We start from the raw sequence: 19,225 nt of genomic DNA on the forward strand, positions 1-19,225 counted from the left end.
AAGAAGAAGAAGAAGAAGAAGAAGGTGTTCCCATGTACCTGAACATCACTGCAGTTAGCATCGGAGCTAACAGCTACGTACAATGTAAACAGTAGAACCAGGAACTGCTCTGAAGGTTCTTCTTCACCTGTCTGACACCAGCTCAGTTCACCAGGAGGACGGTGAGCTGGGAGGAAGAGGAAGAAGAGGAGGAAGAGGAAGAAGACAAAAAGGAGGAAGAGAAGGACTGAAGGAGACAGTAAAGGAAACAGAAGGACAAAGGAAGTCCAGTAATGTGAGTCCTCTGTTTAAGTTTCCATCTGAATGTTAAAACGTGTCTGTCTGTGTGTGTGTGTGGGGAGGGGGGGGGGGGGGGGCGCTCAGCTGCTGTGGGGAGGAAGGGGTCAAGGCTGCTCCCCCCACCCACCCCACACACACACACACACACACACACACACACACACACAACCAGATAAACAGAGCTGCATTGTGAACCAGGTGGTCGGACAGTTTAGAGCTCAGAGGAATCTCACAGCTGCTGCAGCCACGTTTCATTCAGCAGGTTAGAACCTCATCAACCCCTCAACACCCCCCACCACACACACAATACACACACACACACACACACACACACACATACACACACACACACACACACAATACACACACACACACACACATACACACAATACACACACACACACACAATACACAGACACACAATACACACACACACACACACACACACACACACAATCACACAGACACAGGTTCTCGAAGTAGTTCTAGAGGTCCAACAGTAGGTTCTGATGGTCTACAAGGAGGTTCTAGATGTGCTGTTGGCGGATGTTCTCCTCTGGTTCTGGTTCTATTAACAGATGTTCTCCACCTCTGGTTCTGGTTCCATTAACAGATGTTCTCCTCCTTTGGTTCTGTTTCTGTCAACAGATGTTCTCCACCTCTGGTTCTGGTTCTGCCAACAGATGTTCTCCACCTCTGGTTCTGGTTCTGTTAGATGTTCTGAGGTTCTGACCTGAGGTGACAGATGTTGTGTATCCAGATGTTTCACTCTGATTTTATTTCCTTGTTTATGTCCAATCAACACTCATCAACACCTGAGCAGGTGGCGCAACCTGTCACTGTCACCATGGTGATCAGCATTAATTAAACACCAATGATACCTGACAGACTGAAGGAGACCGACCAACACACACACACACACACACACACACACACACACACACTCTCCCTCCTGCATGTGTGTATGGCCTGCCGACCCTGCAGAGGGGGAGTGTTATCTGGAGGGGGAGGATGGTCGGGTGGGGGGTGGGGGGGGTGGAGGAGCGTCTCCTGGTCGTTGTTCTGCAGCTTCAAACACTCTAAAGTAACCTGCAGAGCAGCAGTGTGTCTCTGAGTGTGTGTCTCTGAGTGTGTGTCTCTGAGTGTCGAGGACGGACGCTGAATATCGACGAGGTTAAATTAAACCACGAAGAGGAGGATGAAGGTAAGAACTGTTTCAGACTGACTGTGTGAGAGAGACGTTCTGCAGAGAACCAGAAAGAACCAGAGAGAACGTTCTATCAGTCATAGTGGTTCTCTGGTTCTGGTTCTTGTTTCAGTCACAGTGGTTCTCTGGTTCTGGTTCTTGTTATCAGTCACAATGGTTCTCTGGTTCTGGCTCTGGTTCTTGTTATCAGTCACAGTGGTTCTCCGGTTCTGGTTCTTGTTATCAGTCACAGTGGTTCTCTGGTTCTGGTTCTTGTTATCAGTCACAATGGTTCTCTGGTTCTGGTTCTTGTTATCAGTCACAGTGGTTCTCTGGTTCTGGTTCTTGTTATCAGTCACAGTGGTTCTCTGGTTCTGGTTCTTGTTATCAGTCACAGTGGTCAGTGGTTCTGGTTCTTGTTATCAGTCACAATGGTTCTCTGTTTCTGGTTCTTGTTATCAGTCACAGTGGTTCTCTGGTTCTGGTTCTTGTTATCAGTCACAATGGTTCTCTGGTTCTGGTTCTTGTTATCAGTCACAGTGGTTCTCTGGTTCTGGTTCTTGTTATCAGTCACAGTGGTCAGTGGTTCTGGTTCTTGTTATCAGTCACAATGGTTCTCTGTTTCTGGTTCTTGTTATCAGTCACAGTGGTTCTCTGGTTCTGGTTCTTGTTATCAGTCACAGTGGTCAGTGGTTCTGGTTATCAGTCACAATGGTCAGTGGTTCTCTGTTGCGGTCGGTTCTCTTAGTCGGTTCTGAGGAACATTCCCTGATGGACAACAGGTCCTCTGGCAGACGTTCGGACCTCCTGCAGGTTTATTCTGAGACACGTTCGCTCCGAGTTCCCGTCTCGTAACACACCGACTCACTCAGCCAGATCAAACGCTGGTTCTGGTCCAGCGGTCTGAAAACCGGATCCACAGATAGCAGCTCTTCAGAAGGAACGCCGAGTCAGCGGGAGGAGACGCAGGAAGTCTCCCGGCAGAAGTCTCCCGGCACGCCGCCGTTCCTTCACTTATTTATCAGTATTCTGCTTCAGTGAAGCGTCGTGATTGAAGCTCATCCAGCTGGAATGAAACTCTTCAGTTTGATTTGTTCTTTATCACATTTCATCAACTTTCTAAATATATTCAGGGTCTATGATGATGTCATCATGATGGATCTCCAGCAGCTCTGACAGGTTGGACGTTAAAACGGAGGAGAATGATCCACTAACAGGAACATCGAGTCCCCCTGCAGGGGGCCAGCTGCTGCCATGGCAACAGAGGAGGAGGCTGATTGCCGTGGACGCGTGCAGGATTTGGATTCGATCCCGGTTGTGTGATGTTTCTCAGAGTTTCATCACACTGAGACGGCGCGTCCTTCAGGCTCACATCACATCATTACCGAGCCGGGGTCAAAGGTCAAAGCGCCTCATTCAGCTCTGACAGCGACAGATCTTCAGTACATCACTGGTTCAACTGGACTTTAATGGATCAGAGTCGACCAATCACATCGCTGCTGCAGTGACTTTAAAGAAGTCGTAATCAGCAGGAAGAACGGAAACTTTCACTTCACTATTCATCTGTTCTATCAGCGACTGGACCGTCGAACCAGTTCAGTTCATAGTCTACGAACTATCGTTAGCTACGAACAGAACTACCGTTAGCTACGAACAGAACTACCGTTAGCTACGAACAGAACTATCGTTAGCTACGAACAGAACTACCGTTAGCTACGAACAGAACTACCGTTAGCTACGAACAGAACTATCGTTAGCTACGAACAGAACTATCGTTAGCTACGAACAGAACTACCGTCAGCTACGAACAGAACTATCGTTAGCTACGAACAGAACTACCGTTAGCTACGAACAGAACTATCGTTAGCTACGAACAGAACTATCGTTAGCTACGAACAGAACTATCGTTAGCTACGAACAGAACTACCGTTAGCTATGAACAGTACCGACCGTTAGCTACGAACAGTACCGACCGTTCGGTGTGTTGGTCCGTGACATCACTTCCTGTCCAGGACCCGGAGATGGTGCCGAGCGAGTCGGTGAGCAAAATGTTTTCTATGAACTGGTTCGAGTTCAGGACTCTGAAAAGAACTTTGACATGAAGCCCAGGGGGGAGTGGCCTCATGCGTGGGGGAGGGGGGGGGCAGGAGGCAGAGAAACATAAACTTCAGGCGCTGTGAGCGGCGTGTTGTCATGTTGGAGAGGCTGGTTGCCATGGCGCCACAGTTCAGGTGGTCTTAAAAGGTAACTGAAACAAACAAAAGAGCTGGCAGACAAAATACAGCAGGAGGGAAGGACAACGAGGGACAGGTGAAATGCACCGTGTACTAAATGACATGATTTATTTTGCCAGCAGGATGAAGTGGTGTCACGGTTTCTGGTTGTTTAACCGGACCGTACGGAGCGCGTGCGGTGAGGCGTCCTCTGCGCTGCCTGCTCAGCTCTCACTCTGAATGTGTGTGAATGCTGAAGCATTAAATCGGCCACCTGTTGCTTTCTTTCTGACACACACTCCCCTCATTCTTCTCTTTCTCCTGCAAACACACTGGCGGAGGCGGTGTGTGCGCTCTGGTATGTCAGCCCCACAAACACAGACGCAGGCATGTCGGTTCCTGTCCCGTTCCTCACTGTAATCTCTGGAAAAATTATCCTGCTTGTTGTTTCCCGCCGCCTGCCAGTCGAGTGTGTGGGCAGAGCGACCCGGAGGTCCGTCACTACAGCAACAGGCTGAGCAGGACAAGCTGCGAGGTCGAGAGCTGAGGAAGAACAAGGAGGGAGTCGAAAGCTCCGGCAGGAAGCAGCAGGTAGTAACAGGAGGCTGGACCTCCAGGTCACATGACCTCCGCCGTGGGGTCGCTTTTAAAAGGAACAGTCCAGACCGGTCAGTGTTCTCTGATTTAAAGGAACAGTCCGGTGCGTTCAGGGTTCTTTAGAGAACTACAGACAGGCCTGGTGACCGGGAGGAGCAGCGGATCATCAGGGCCTCGATGTTGAGTTGTTCCTGAACGTTGCTGCCTTCTGTCATGTTCTCCGTGTTCTCTGGAGAACATCAGAGAACAGAAATAAATCTGTTCCTGTGAGAACCAGGTGGAACCAGGAGGAAGCAGGAGGAACCAGAGGAACCGGGAGGAACTAGGTGGAACCAGGAGGAACCTGGAGGAACAGGGTAGAACCAGGAGGAACCTGGAGGAACCAGGTGGACACAGGTGGAACCAGGAGGAACCAGCAAAACTAGGAAGAACTAGGTGGAACCAGGAGAAACCAGGAGGAACTAGGTGGAACTAGATGGAACCAGGAGGAACCGGGAGGAACCAGGAGGAACTGGGTGGAACCAGAGGAACTAGGTGGAACCAGGAGGAACAAGGAGGAACCAGGTGGAACCTGGAGGAACAGGGTAGAACCAGGAGGAACCAGTGAAACCAGGAGGAACTGGGTGGAACTAGAGGAACCAGGAGGAACCAGGTGGAACTAGGAGGAACTAGGAGGAACTAGGAGGAACCAGAAGAACCAAGAGGAATCAAGAGTTACCAGGAGGAACCAGGTGGAAACAGGGGGAACCAGGTGGAACTAGGACCTTTCACAACAAGACGAGTTCATGTGACTCCTGATGTCTGGTGCTCAAACTGAGGAAGAGGATGGAGCGATGAAGAGCTGACCGTCCTGCTAAGAGGTTAACCACGTGTCACTAACCCCCACATCAGAGTCTGGCAGGAGTCACGCAGGCTCATCAGGTTTCAGAGGCTTTGATCTGAGGACGAGATGCTCGCAGGCGTCTCGGCTTTACACGTCCAACCTGCAGATGTCTTTAAAAAGTTGCGAGTCAAACCGAGTTCACGTGGGGAGACGGGGATGAGACGGAGACGTCAACAGTCCCAGATCAGCTCAGATCAACAGGAGGGAGACACACGGACGTTTGGTGTGTTTCTCATGGTGTCTTTTTTTTCCTCTTTATGTCTTTTTGTGTCTCATGGTGTCTCTTTGTTTCTCTTTTTGAACCAAGCAGCAGTGGTTGTGCTGAGTTTGGACAGACGTGTCTCAGGTGGACACAGGAAGTGGATCACCTGTTTGAGATAAGAGACAGTCAAACAGGTGAAAGTTAGCTGTGAATGTCCTCCTACAGGCTTTTATTCTGCGAAGGACCAGTGTGGCTGAACAATCTGCCTCTAAACAGGGAGTACAGTCCGTCTCACTGTCACACAGGTCCTCACTGTGCCCGTCTAATCGTCTCACCGTGTCCGTCTTCTGTTGCAGGTCCTCGCTGCAGCCGTCATGTCGGTCCTCGGAGCTGCAGCCGTCCTGCTGAGCTGCGTCCTCGTCGTCCTGCCTTGCGCAGGTCAAGGTAGGTCACATGATCACACCAACCAAACCCCATTCTGAAAACTGCTGATTTAAAGTTCAAATTTTGAGAGGATTAAATCCATCTAGGAGTTATCGACTTTATTTATTATTCCATATTTATCTAATCTCATTCTATACAAATTGAACTTTGACTTCTAAACTGCAGGTGTAGTTTGTAGAACAGGTGTTCCTCCTTCCTGATGACATCACACAGGTGCTGAAAGATGCAAAGCTGTGATTGGTCCATGGACCGGGCAGTCTTTAATCAGCTGACCTGAATGAAGACCTCCGTCACATGACTCCTGCTCTGTCTGTCTGGGTGGATCCTCACTGAGCGCGCTCAGAGGCGCTCGGCATCTTATTGTTCTGTTAATCTGTGTGTGGCAGCTGACGGTCGACCTTCATCTCCAATAACGCTCATCATCTCCAGCTGCTGCGACACGCGACACCACCAGCAACTCCTACTGTCTGACATACACAACACAAACACACACAGGACACACAATACACAACTTTATCAACACACACACACAGAACACACAACTTTATCCACACAAACACCTGAAGCGTCTCTGGAGCTTTTGACCCTCCGCTCCCCGGCTTCATTGGAGGCAGAACTCCTCACTGATGAAGACTCTCTGTGGACCTTTGAATGTCAGCTGTGTTTGACCTCTGACCTCTGACAACCACTGAGCCACGTGCCCACGTGATGTTGATGAACGTCTGGTGACGACCGTCAGTAGAACACGGTAGAACACAGTGGGACACGGTAGAACATGGTGGGACACGGTAGAACACAGTGGGACACGGTAGAACATTGTGGGACACGGTAGAACACGGTAGAACACAGTGGGACACGGTAGAACACGGTGGGACATGGTAGAACACGGTAGAACACGGTGGGACACGGTAGAACACTGTGGGACACTGTAGAACACGGTAGAATACGGTAGGACATGGTAGAACACGGTGGAACCCATGCAGGTGGTGCAGTAGAGACAGATTTTACCGTCCAGTTGGTTCCTTCAGTCTGTTTGAAAATAATCTTCCTCGATTTTCAGGCTCTTATTTTGACGTGACCCTTCAGCTTCCTGTGTCTCTGGTCTTTTCTTCTTCCTGCAGGAAGTGACTGCAGCTGCAACATCACTAACAGCCGCTGCGATGAGTTTGGAGTCTGCAGGTGAGACGCCAATTAATTAATCAATGATCCGTCTTGTTTCCATCTTGTTTCCATCTTGTTTCCTTCTTGTTTCCATCTTGCTTCCTTCTTGTTTCCTTCTTGTTTCCATCTTGTTTCCTTCTTGTTTCCATCTTGTTTCCATCTTGTTTCCTTCTTGTTTCCTTCTTGTTTCCATCTTGTTTCCTTCTTGTTTCCATCTTGTTTCCATCTTGTTTCCATCTTGTTTCTTTCTTGTTTCCTTCTTGTTTCCTTCTGGTTTCCATCTTGTTTCCTTCTTGCTTCCATCTTGTTTCCTTCTTGTTTCCTTTTTGTTTCCATCTTGTTTCTTGTTTCCTTCTTGTTTCCATCTTGTTTCCATCTTGTTTCCTTCTTGTTTCCATCTTGTTTCCTTCTTGTTTCTTTATTGTTTCCATCTTGTTTCCTTCTTGTTTCCTTCTTGTGTCCATCTTGTTTCCATCTTGTTTCCTTCTTGTTTCCTTTTTGTTTCCATCTTGTTTCCTTCTTGTTTCCATCTTGTTTCCATCTTGTTTCCTTCTTGTTTCCATCTTGTTTCCTTCTTCCTTCCATCTTGCTTCCTTCTTGTTTCCTTCTTGTTTCCATCTTGTTTCCTTCTTGTTTCCATCTTGTTTCCATCTTGTTTCCTTCTTGTTTCCTTCTTGTTTCCATCTTGTTTCCTTCTTGCTTCCATCTTGTTTCCATCTTGTTTCCTTTTTGTTTCCTTCTTGTTTCCATCTTGTTTCCTTCTTGCTTCCATCTTGTTTCCATCTTGTTTCTTTCTTGTTTCCTTCTTGCTTCCATCTTGTTTTCATCTTGTTTCTTTCTTGTTTCCTTCTTGTTTCCTTCTTGTTTCCATCTGGTTTCCTTCTTGTTTCCTTCTTGTTTCCATCTTGTTTCCATCTTGTTTCCTTCTTGCTTCCATCTTGTTTCCATCTTGTTTCCATCTTGTTTCCTTCTTGCTTCCATCTTGTTTCCATCTTGTTTCCTTTTTGTTTCCTTCTTGTTTCCATCTTGTTTCCTTCTTGCTTCCATCTTGTTTCCATCTTGTTTCCTTCTTGTTTCCTTATTGTTTCCTTCTTGTTTCCTTTTTGTTTCCATCTTGTTTCCATCTTGTTTCTTTCTTGTTTCCTTCTTGTTTCCATCTTGTTTCCTTCTTGTTTCCTTTTTGTTTCCATCTTGCTTCCATCTTGTTCCCTTCTTGTTTCCTTCTTGTTTCCACCTTGTTTCCTTTTTGTTTCCATCTTGCTTCCATCTTGTTCCCTTCTTGTTTCCTTCTTGTTTCCTTCTTGTTTCCATCTTGCTTCCATCTTGCTTCCATCTTGTTTCCTTCTTGTTTCCATCTTGTTCCCTTTTTGTTTCCTTCTTGTTTCCTTCTTGTTTCCATCTTGTTTCCTTCTTGCTTCCATCTTGTTTCCATCTTGTTTCCTTCTTGTTTCCTTCTTGTTTCCTTCTTGCTTCCATCTTGTTTTCATCATGTTTCCTTCTTGTTTCCTTCTTGTTTCCTTCTTGTTTCCATCTTGTTTCCTTCTTGTTTCCTTCTTGTTTCCATCTTGTTTCCTTCTTGCTTCCATCTTGTTTCCATCTTGTTTCTTTCTTGTTTCCTTCTTGTTTCCTTTTTGTTTCCTTTTTGTTTCCATCTTGTTTCCATCTTGTTTCCTTCTTGTTTCTTTATTGTTTCTTTATTGTTTCCATCTTGTTTCCTTCTTGTTTCCTTCTTGTGTCCATCTTGTGTCCATCTTGTTTCCTTCTTGTTTCCTTTTTGTTTCCATCTTGTTTCCTTCTTGTTTCCATCTTGTTTCCTTCTTGCTTCCATCTTGTTTCCTTCTTGTTTCCTTTTTGTTTCCATCTTGTTTCCTTCTTGTTTCCTTCTTGTTTCCATCTTGTTTCCATCTTGTTTCTTTATTGTTTCTTTATTGTTTCCATCTTGTTTCCTTCTTGTTTCCTTCTTGTGTCCATCTTGTTTCCATCTTGTTTCCATCTTGTTTCTTTCTTGCTTCCTTCTTGTTTCCTTCTTGTTTCCATCTTGTTTCCTTCTTGCTTCCATCTTGTTTCCTTCTTGTTTCCTTTTTGTTTCCATCTTGTTTCCATCTTGTTTCTTTCTTGTTTCCTTCTTGTTTCCTTCTTGTTTCCATCTTGTTTCCATCTTGTTTCCTTCTTGTTTCCTTTTTGTTTCCATCTTGTTTCCTTCTTGTTTCCTTTTTGTTTCCTTTTTGTTTCCATCTTGTTTCCTTCTTGTTTCCATCTTGTTTCCTTCTTGTTTCCTTCTTGTTTCCATCTTGTTTCCATCTTGTTTCCTTCTTGTTTCCTTCTTGTTTCCATCTTGCTTCCATCTTGTTCCCTTCTTGTTTCCTTCTTGTTTCCACCTTGTTTCCATCTTGTTTCCATCTTGTTTCCTTATTTTTTCCATCTTGCTTCCATCTTGTTTCCTTCTTGTTTCCTTCTTGTGTCCATCTTGTTTCCATCTTGCTTCCATCTTGTTTCCTTCTTGTTTCCTTCTTGTTTCCATCTTGTTTCCTTTTTGTTTCCTTCTTGTTTCCATCTTGTTTCCTTCTTGCTTCCATCTTGTTTCCATCTTGTTTCTTTCTTGTTTCCATCTTGTTTCCTTCTTGTTTCCTTCTTGTTTCCATCTTGTTTCCTTCTTGTTTCCATCTTGTTTCCATCTTGTTTCTTTCTTGTTTCTTTATTGTTTCCATCTTGTTTCCTTCTTGTTTCTTTATTGTTTCTTTATTGTTTCCATCTTGTTTCCTTCTTGTTTCCTTCTTGTGTCCATCTTGTTTCCATCTTGTTTCCTTCTTGTTTCCATTTTGTTTCCATCTTGTTTCCTTCTTGTTTCCTTTTTGTTTCCATCTTGTTTCCATCTTGTTTCCATCTTGTTTCCTTCTTGTTTCCATCTTGTTTCCTTCTTGCTTCCATCTTGTTTCCTTCTTGTTTCCTTTTTGTTTCCATCTTGTTTCCTTCTTGTTTCCATCTTGTTTCCATCTTGTTTCCATCTTGTTTCCTTCTTGTTTCTTTATTGTTTCTTTATTGTTTCCATCTTGTTTCCATCTTGTTTCCTTCTTGTTTCCATCTTGTTTCCTTCTTGTTTCCTTTTTGTTTCATTCTTGTTTCCATCTTGTTTCCTTCTTGTTTCCTTCTTGTGTCCATCTTGTTTCCATCTTGTTTCCTTCTTGTTTCCTTCGTGTTTCCATCTTGTTTCCTTCTTGTTTCCAGGTGTGACCCTGGTTGGGACGGTGAGCGTTGCGACCGCTGCGTTCCGATGCCCGGCTGTCGGTACGGTTCCTGCCAGCAGCCGTGGCAGTGCAGCTGTCAGCCGGGCTGGGGGGGGCGCTTCTGCGACAAAGGTCAGAGACGTCACCTCTCGCAAGAAGTTTTGCTTCATGTCACATTAACTTTAGTTTTGTGTCGCTGTGACAAGTGAGTGTTCGTCCTCCTCAGACCTGACCGTGTGCTCGCAGCAGCCGTGTCAGAACGGAGCGACCTGCGTGCTGCAGGACGGCGGCGACTTCAGCTGTCTATGTCCCGAAGGCTTCATCGGGCCGAGCTGCCAGCGCAGGACAGGACCCTGTCACCAGAGGAGGTCCGACACCGATCCGTAACCATGCCGATGTTGACGGATGAACCGGCGTTAGAGCTGAAACGTTGACCGAACCGCCATCAGGTCGCTGACATCCTTCTTCTTGTGTTCCGTCGCAGGTCTCCGTGTAGAAACGGCGGTCTGTGCGAGGACGCTGACGGTTTTGCGGCGGCGCTGACGTGTCGCTGCCTCGCCGGCTTCACGGGAACGCGCTGCGAGAGCGACGTGGACGACTGCCTGATGAAGCCGTGTGCCAACGGCGCCACCTGCCTGGACGCCGTCAACCGCTTCTCGTGCGTCTGCCCCGTCGGCTTCACCGGACGTTTCTGCACCGTCAACCTGGACGACTGCGCCAGCCGACCGTGCCTGAACGGCGGCCGCTGCCTCGACCGCGCCGGCGGCTTCCACTGCGTCTGCCGGGCCGGCTTCGACGGGGCCGCCTGCGAGACGCCGCTGAGGAGCCGCGACGCCCGCCAACCAGGCTGGACGACGCTGGGGTGGGAGGGAGGAGGTGGGGGGAAGGTCCAGAGGAGCACCGCCACCACTAGCAGCAGCGTGAACAGCAGTCGCCATGACAACGAGCTGCTGAAAGTGACGGTTAGCGAGCGCGGCGCCGGCGGCCTGTCGGAGCCGCATCTCATCGTCCTGCTGGTTCTGGCCGGCGTAACGCTCGGCGCCGTGCTGCTGACCGCCGCCCTCGTGCTGCAGGGTCACTGCAGGGACTGTGGCCACGCCCCCTGCTGGTCGCCTCTGACATCACTGTCCTCATCACGGCGAGGACAGCCGAGTGGCCGACGGGCACCGCGCGATGAGCGGGAGAGCCCAATCAGCTTCCTGAACCGAGCAGAACCAGAGAAGAAGAAACTCAATACCAACATTGTTTAGTGGGAGGGTTTGGGGGGTGGTCAACAGCAGCTCGTCTGATTCTCCCAGCATGCACCTGGACTGACATCATCACAGTGACATCAGAATGGAGGGATGCAGTTTAAACAGCACCTCAGAGATGCTAACAGCGGCTAACGTAGCGGAGGAGAAGAGCAGCTTTTATTTTGAAAAGTTGTGTTTTTATTTTATAAGTCTGTTATTTATCAATAAATCTGTTTTAACTTTCTGGGAACAAACACGTTCGCTGTGTTTCAGGTTTCATTAAAAATCCACCAGTAAGTGACTCAAAGAGACAAAACACCAAAACTCTTCACTTATTCTGGAAGTTTCGGAATATTTAAGAAATGTACAGAATAGTTAAGGATGGTTGGGAATAGTTTGGGATGCTTTGAGTACCAGTCCTGCTGATGTTGGAGTACTTTTACTGTAGTAAAGCAGCACTCCGGTCAGCTGACACTCAGTCATGTGACTGCAGTGAAGAACCAATCAGAGGCTTTGGTTCGTACGAAGCTGTAAACAGTTTTATTATTGTGACATCAGGGCAGCAGAACGAATCAACAGAGCCGAAGGTACATTCATCAGAAACACGACACCTGTGTGGGAGGAGTCAGTGTGCTGCAGGTCGGTGCTGCTCGCTCCTTGTCAGTGAACAGGTGCTACATCAAACCATGCAGAGCATGTGATTGGCTGCAAGCCATCAGGTGATCTGACAACCCGGAAGTGCAGTGCAGAGAAACAAACCAAAAGTGAAGAGTGTCATCACTGACAGGAAGTGGGTGTGTTTGTGGGAGCAGTCACATCTCAGTCTCAGCCAATAAACTCTCACCTAGACCTGATGTCAGCAAGACCATCTGGGGGGCGGAGTCTGTGGGTCAGAGAACGACACGTTTAGACCTTCAGGGTCCAGACCGCCGGGTTCAGAACCAGGAAGTACAAACACAACCTGCTTCAGCTTTTAGATCCACTTCCTCCAATCAGATCCATAAAGATCTGCAGCACAATGATTGATCAGCAATTAATTCATCAACAGGCTCATCTGTTCAGCTAGCTGTTTCCCTTTGTTTACAGTGTTTATGCTAAGCTAAGCTAACAGGCCGCGGCGCCATGAGGGGTGGAGTCAGTTTGAGGAAATCAACCTAAAAGCTGAAAATGTTTAAATATGAACATGAAACTTCTGTGTTTCCTCTGAGACTTCCTGTTATTGATTAATAATAAATTAATAATCAATCATTAATAATCAAAGAGCAACAAATTCAGATTTTCTATTGTGAAGAATCAGTTACTGATTAGAACCAGAACCAGGACCAGAACCAGGACCAGGACCAGGATCAGGACCAGCTTCACAGGAACCACAGAAGAGTATTAAAGGGATAATTGTAGTAAATATTAGTTGTTATTATTAACGGAATATTGTTTGTTTACTGAGATAAATACCAGTTTAACCAGATTCACACCGAGTCCACGATTATAGAGAACACAAACGTCCTACTTTTACCACGGACACCTAAACACCACACAGAGGACAGGACAGGATCAGGACGTCTGAGAGAGTTCAGCCCTTACTGCTGTGGGGGAGCCAGACGGGGGGCTGGTACTTGTCCCTGATTGGCAGGTACTTGTCCCTGATTGGCAGGTACTTGTCTCTGATTGGCTGGAGGGCCTTGCTGGAGGCGGGGCAAGACTGTAAGGGCGTGGCCTCCCTATCGTCGTCCTCCTCCCCTTCGGATAGCAGGTCGCAGATCTGCTGCTGCAGCTCCGGACTGATGTCGTTCTCGGCCAGAACCAGAACCCGCAGGCTGGTTGGGTAGTTCTCCACCATGTCCAGGAACACCTGCACACAGAGACCGACCTGTTCAGAACCACACCACTTCATTTACACTGCAGGGTCCAACAGGAACACAGGCTCTCAAGAACCCCGATTACATCTGACTGCTGGCGGCAGCTACTGTCCGCTAATGTTTGCTCATGTTAGTTAATGTTAGTTAATTTTTGCTGATGTTAGTTAATGTTAGTTAATGTTTGCTGATGTTAGTTAATGTTAGTTAATGTTTGTTGATGTTAGTTAATGTTTGCTGATGTTAGTTAATGTTAGTTAATGTTTGCTGATGTTAGTTAATGTTTGCTGATGTTAGTTAATGTTTGCTGATGTTAGTTAATGTTAGTTAATTTTTGCTGATGTTAGTTAATGTTTGCTGATGTTAGTTAATATTAGTTAATGTTTGCTGATGTTAGTTAATGTTAGTTAATTTTTGCTGATGTTAGTTAACATTAGTTAATGTTTGCTGATGTTAGTTAATGTTAGTTAATGTTTGCTGATGTTAGTTAATATTAGTTAATGTTTGCTGATGTTAGTTAATGTTAGTTAATTTTTGCTGATGTTAGTTAATGTTAGTTAATGTTTGCTGATGTTAGTTAATATTAGTTAATGTTTGCTGATGTTAGTTAATGTTTGCTGATATTAGTTAATATTAGTTAATGTTTGCTGATGTTAGTTAATGTTTGCTGATGTTAGTTAATGTTAGTTAATTTTTGCTGATGTTAGTTAATGTTAGTTAATGTTTGCTCATGTTAGTTAATATTAGTTAATGTTTGCTCATGTTAGTTAATATTAGTTCATGTTTGCTGATGTTAGTTAATGTTTGCTGATGTTAGTTAATGTTAGTTAATGTTTGTTGATGTTAGTTAATGTTTGCTGATGTTAGTTAATGTTAGTTAATTTTTGCTGATGTTAGTTAATGTTAGTTAATGTTTGCTGATGTTAGTTAATGTTAGTTAATGTTTGTTGATGTTAGTTAATGTTTGCTGATGTTAGTTAATGTTAGTTAATGTTTGCTGATGTTAGTTAATGTTTGCTGATGTTAGTTAATGTTTGCTGATGTTAGTTAATGTTAGTTAATTTTTGCTGATGTTAGTTAATGTTTGCTGATGTTAGTTAATATTAGTTAATGTTTGCTGATGTTAGTTAATGTTAGTTAATTTTTGCTGATGTTAGTTAATATTAGTTAATGTTTGCTGATGTTAGTTAATGTTAGTTAATGTTTGCTGATGTTAGTTAATATTAGTTAATGTTTGCTGATGTTAGTTAATGTTAGTTAATTTTTGCTGATGTTAGTTAATGTTAGTTAATGTTTGCTGATGTTAGTTAATATTAGTTAATGTTTGCTGATGTTAGTTAATGTTTGCTGATATTAGTTAATATTAGTTAATGTTTGCTGATGTTAGTTAATGTTTGCTGATGTTAGTTAATGTTAGTTAATTTTTGCTGATGTTAGTTAATGTTAGTTAATGTTTGCTCATGTTAGTTAATATTAGTTAATGTTTGCTCATGTTAGTTAATATTAGTTCATGTTTGCTGATGTTAGTTAATGTTTGCTGATGTTAGTTAATGTTAGTTAATGTTTGTTGATGTTAGTTAATGTTTGCTGATGTTAGTTAATGTTAGTTAATGTTTGCTGATGTTAGTTAATGTTAGTTAATGTTTGCTGATGTTAGTTCATGTTTGCTGATGTTAGTTAATGTTAGTTAATTTTTGCTCATATTAGTTAATGTTAGTTAATGTTTGCTCATGTTAGTTAATATTAGTTCATGTTTGCTCATGTTAGTTAATGTTTGCTAATGTTAGTTAATGTTTGCTGATGTCAGTTAATATTAGTTAATGTTTGCTCATGTTAGTTAATGTTAGTTAATGTTTGCTGATGTTAGTTAATGTTAGTTAATGTTTGCTGATGTTAGTTAATATTAGTTCATGTTTGCTCATGTTAGTTAATGTTTGCTAATGTTAGTTAATGTTTGCTGATGTTAGTTAATGTTTGCTCATGTTAGTTAATGCTTGCTAATGCTAGTTAATGTTTGCTAATGTTAGTTCATGTTAGTTAATGTTTGCTAATGCTAGTTAATGTTTGCTAATGTTAGTTCATGTTAGTTAATGTTAGTTAATGCTTGCTGATGTTAGTTAACGTTTGCTCATGCTAGTTAATGTTAGTTAATGCTTGCTGATGTTAGTTAACACTTGCTCATGCTAGTTAATGTTAGTTAATGTTTGCTAATGCTAGTTAATGTTTGCTAATGTTAGTTCATGTTAGTTAATGTTTGCTAATGCTAGTTAATGTTTGCTCATGTTAGTTAATGTTTGCTCATGTTAGTTAATGTTAGTTAATGTTTGCTCATGTTAGTTAATGTTTGCTCATGCTAGTTAATGTTAGTTAATGTTTGCTAATGCTAGTTAATGTTTGCTAATGTTAGTTAATGTTTGCTAATGCTAGTTAATGTTTGCTAATGTTAGTTCATGTTAGTTAATGTTTGCTGATGTTAGTTAATGTTTGCTCATGTTAGTTAATGTTTGCTCATGTTAGTTAATGTTTGCTAATGCTAGTTAATGTTTGCTAATGCTAGTTAATGTTTGCTAATGTTAGTTCATGTTAGTTAATGTTTGCTAATGCTAGTTAATGTTAGTTAATGTTTGCTCATGTTAGTTCATGTTAGTTAATGTTAGTTAATGTTTGCTAATGTTAGTTCATGTTAGTTAATGTTAGTTAATGCTTGCTGATGTTAGTTAATGTTAGTTAATGTTTGCTCATGTTAGTTAATGTTTGCTAATGCTAGTTAATGTTTGCTAATGCTAGTTAATGTTTGCTAATGTTAGTTCATGTTAGTTAATGTTAGTTAATGCTTGCTGATGTTAGTTAATGTTTGCTGATGTTAGTTAATGTTTGCTCATGTTAGTTAATGTTTGCTAATGCTAGCTAATGCTTGCTAATGCTAGTTAATGTTTGCTAATGTTAGTTCGTGTTAGTTAATGTTTGCTAATGCTAGTTAATGTTTGCTAATGTTAGTTCATGTTAGTTAATGTTAGTTAATGTTTGCTAATGTTAGTTCATGTTAGTTAATGTTAGTTAATGCTTGCTGATGTTAGTTAATGTTAGTTAATGTTTGCTCATGTTAGTTAATGTTTGCTAATGCTAGTTAATGTTTGCTAATGCTAGTTAATGTTTGCTAATGTTAGTTCATGTTAGTTAATGTTAGTTAATGCTTGCTGATGTTAGTTAACGTTTGCTCATGTTAGTTAATGTTTGCTAATGCTAGTTAATGTTTGCTAATGTTAGTTCATATTAGCTAATGTTAGTTAATGTTTGCTAATGCTAGTTAATGTTTGCTAATGTTAGTTAATGTTTGCTCATGTTAGTTAATGCTTGCTGATGTTAGTTAATGTTTGCACATGTTAGTTAATGTTTGCTAATGCTAGTTAATGTTTGCTAATGTTAGTTCATGTTAGTTAATGTTAGTTAATGTTTGCTAATGCTAGTTAATGTTAGTTAATGTTTGCTCATGTTAGTTCATGTTAGTTAATGTTAGTTAATGCTTGCTGATGTTAGTTCATGTTAGTTAATGCTTGCTGATGTTAGTTAACGTTTGCTCATGTTAGTTAATGTTTGCTAATGCTAGTTAATGTTTGCTAATGTTAGTTCATGTTAGTTAATGCTTTCTGATGTTAGTTAATGTTTGCTGATGTTAGTTAATGTTTGCTCATGTTAGTTAATGTTTGCAAATGCTAGTTAATGTTTGCTAATGTTAGTTCATGTTAGTTAATGCTAGTTAATGTTTGCTAATGTTAGTTAATGTTTGCTCATGTTAGTTAATGTTTGCTCATGTTAGTTAATGCTTGCTGATGTTAGTTAATGTTTGCTCATGTTAGTTAATGTTTGCTAATGTTAGTTCATGTTAGTTAATGTTAGTTAATGTTAGTTAATGCTTGCTGATGTTAGTTAACGTTTGCTCATGCTAGTTAATGTTAGTTAATGTTTGCTAATGCTAGTTAATGTTTGCTAATGTTAGTTCATGTTAGTTAATGTTTGCTAATGCTAGTTAATGTTTGCTCATGTTAGTTAATGTTTGCTCATGTTAGTTAATGTTAGTTAATGTTTGCTCATGTTAGTTAATGTTTGCTCATGCTAGTTAATGTTAGTTAATGTTTGCTAATGCTAGTTAATGTTTGCTAATGTTAGTTAATGTTTGCTAATGCTAGTTAATGTTTGCTAATGTTAGTTCATGTTAGTTAATGTTTGCTGATGTTAGTTAATGTTTGCTCATGTTAGTTAATGTTTGCTAATGCTAGTTAATGTTTGCTAATGCTAGTTAATGTTTGCTAATGTTAGTTCATGTTAGTTAATGTTAGTTAATGTTTGCTAATGCTAGTTAATGTTAGTTAATGTTTGCTCATGTTAGTTCATGTTAGTTCATGTTAGTTAATGTTAGTTAATGCTTGCTGATGTTAGTTCATGTTAGTTAATGTTTGCACATGTTAGTTAATGTTTGCTAATGCTAGTTAATGTTTGCTAATGTTAGTTCATGTTAGTTAATGTTTGCTAATGCTAGTTAATGTTTGCTAATGTTAGTTCATGTTAGTTAATGTTAGTTAATGTTAGTTAATGCTTGCTGATGTTAGTTAACGTTTGCTCATGCTAGTTAATGTTAGTTAATGCTTGCTGATGTTAGTTAACGCTTGCTCATGTTAGTTAATGTTAGTTAATGCTTGCTGATGTTAGTTAACGTTTGCTCATGCTAGTTAATGTTAGTTAATGTTTGCTAATGCTAGTTAATGTTTGCTAATGTTAGTTAATGTTTGCTAATGCTAGTTAATGTTTGCTAATGTTAGTTCATGTTAGTTAATGTTTGCTGATGTTAGTTAATGTTTGCTCATGTTAGTTAATGTTTGCTAATGCTAGTTAATGTTTGCTAATGCTAGTTAATGTTTGCTAATGTTAGTTCATGTTAGTTAATGTTAGTTAATGTTTGCTAATGCTAGTTAATGTTTGCTAATGTTAGTTCATGTTAGTTAATGTTAGTTAATGCTTGCTAATGCTAGTTAATGTTTGCTAATGCTAGTTAATGTTTGCTGATGTTAGTTAATGTTTGCTCATGTTAGTTAATGTTTGCTCATGTTAGTTAATGTTTGCTAATGCTAGTTAATGTTTGCTAATGCTAGTTAATGTTTGCTGATGTTAGTTAATGTTTGCTCATGTTAGTTAATGTTTGCTAATGCTAGTTAATGTTTGCTAATGTTAGTTAATGCTTGCTGATGTTAGTTAATGTTAGTTAATGTTTGCTGATGTTAGTTAATGTTTGCTCATGTTAGTTAATGTTTGCTAATGCTAGTTAATGTTTGCTAATGCTAGTTAATGTTTGCTAATGTTAGTTCATGTTAGTTAATGTTAGTTAATGTTTGCTAATGCTAGTTAATGTTTGCTAATGTTAGTTCATGTTAGTTAATGTTAGTTAATGCTTGCTAATGCTAGTTAATGTTTGCTAATGCTAGTTAATGTTTGCTAATGCTAGTTAATGTTTGCTGATGTTAGTTAATGTTTGCTCATGTTAGTTAATGTTTGCTAATGCTAGTTAATGTTTGCTAATGCTAGTTAATGTTTGCTAATGTTAGTTCATGTTAGTTAATGTTTGCTGATGTTAGTTAATGTTTGCTCATGTTAGTTAATGTTTGCTAATGCTAGTTAATGTTTGCTAATGCTAGTTAATGTTTGCTAATGTTAGTTCATGTTAGTTAATGTTAGTTAATGTTTGCTAATGCTAGTTAATGTTTGCTAATGTTAGTTCATGTTAGTTAATGTTAGTTAATGCTTGCTAATGCTAGTTAATGTTTGCTAATGCTAGTTAATGTTTGCTGATGTTAGTTAATGTTTGCTCATGTTAGTTAATGTTTGCTCATGTTAGTTAATGTTTGCTAATGCTAGTTAATGTTTGCTAATGCTAGTTAATGTTTGCTGATGTTAGTTAA

General features: G+C 41.6%; 2 protein-coding genes across 6 annotated transcripts in view; one reads left to right on the top strand and one right to left on the bottom strand.

Annotated features, from left to right (window-relative positions):
* dlk2 (delta-like 2 homolog (Drosophila)) lies at nucleotides 1-11,673 on the top strand. Of its 5 annotated transcripts, XM_069177200.1 has the most exons (7): nucleotides 1-274; nucleotides 928-1,017; nucleotides 5,717-5,804; nucleotides 6,926-6,983; nucleotides 10,191-10,321; nucleotides 10,416-10,557; nucleotides 10,674-11,673. In XM_069177200.1, the coding sequence occupies exons 3-7, from the start codon at nucleotides 5,735-5,737 to the stop codon at nucleotides 11,437-11,439; spliced, it is 1,167 nt and encodes a 388-aa protein (XP_069033301.1). In that variant the 5' UTR covers nucleotides 1-274; nucleotides 928-1,017; nucleotides 5,717-5,734; the 3' UTR covers nucleotides 11,440-11,673. The 5 variants fall into 5 exon arrangements, with proteins under 5 accessions (XP_069033301.1, XP_069033304.1, XP_069033302.1 ...); XM_069177203.1 differs by lacking the exon at nucleotides 928-1,017; XM_069177201.1 differs by lacking the exon at nucleotides 1-274 and having other exon boundaries at nucleotides 790-1,017.
* lrrc73 (leucine rich repeat containing 73) overlaps nucleotides 11,630-19,225 on the bottom strand; it is a 16,750-nt gene continuing 9,154 nt past the window's right edge. The window contains exons 8-9 of the mRNA XM_069177205.1: nucleotides 13,003-13,270; nucleotides 11,630-12,304 (exon numbers count right to left, since the gene is read on the bottom strand). Coding sequence (XP_069033306.1) covers nucleotides 12,234-12,304; nucleotides 13,003-13,270 — 339 coding nt within the window. The 3' untranslated portion in view covers nucleotides 11,630-12,233. The remainder of the gene's footprint in view (nucleotides 12,305-13,002; nucleotides 13,271-19,225) is intronic.

Source organism: Embiotoca jacksoni, unplaced genomic scaffold (genome assembly GCF_022577435.1).
Source record: "Embiotoca jacksoni isolate LCO1_2020_lvr unplaced genomic scaffold, fEmbJac1.0.p SCAF_70, whole genome shotgun sequence".
NCBI lineage: Eukaryota > Metazoa > Chordata > Actinopteri > Embiotocidae > Embiotoca > Embiotoca jacksoni.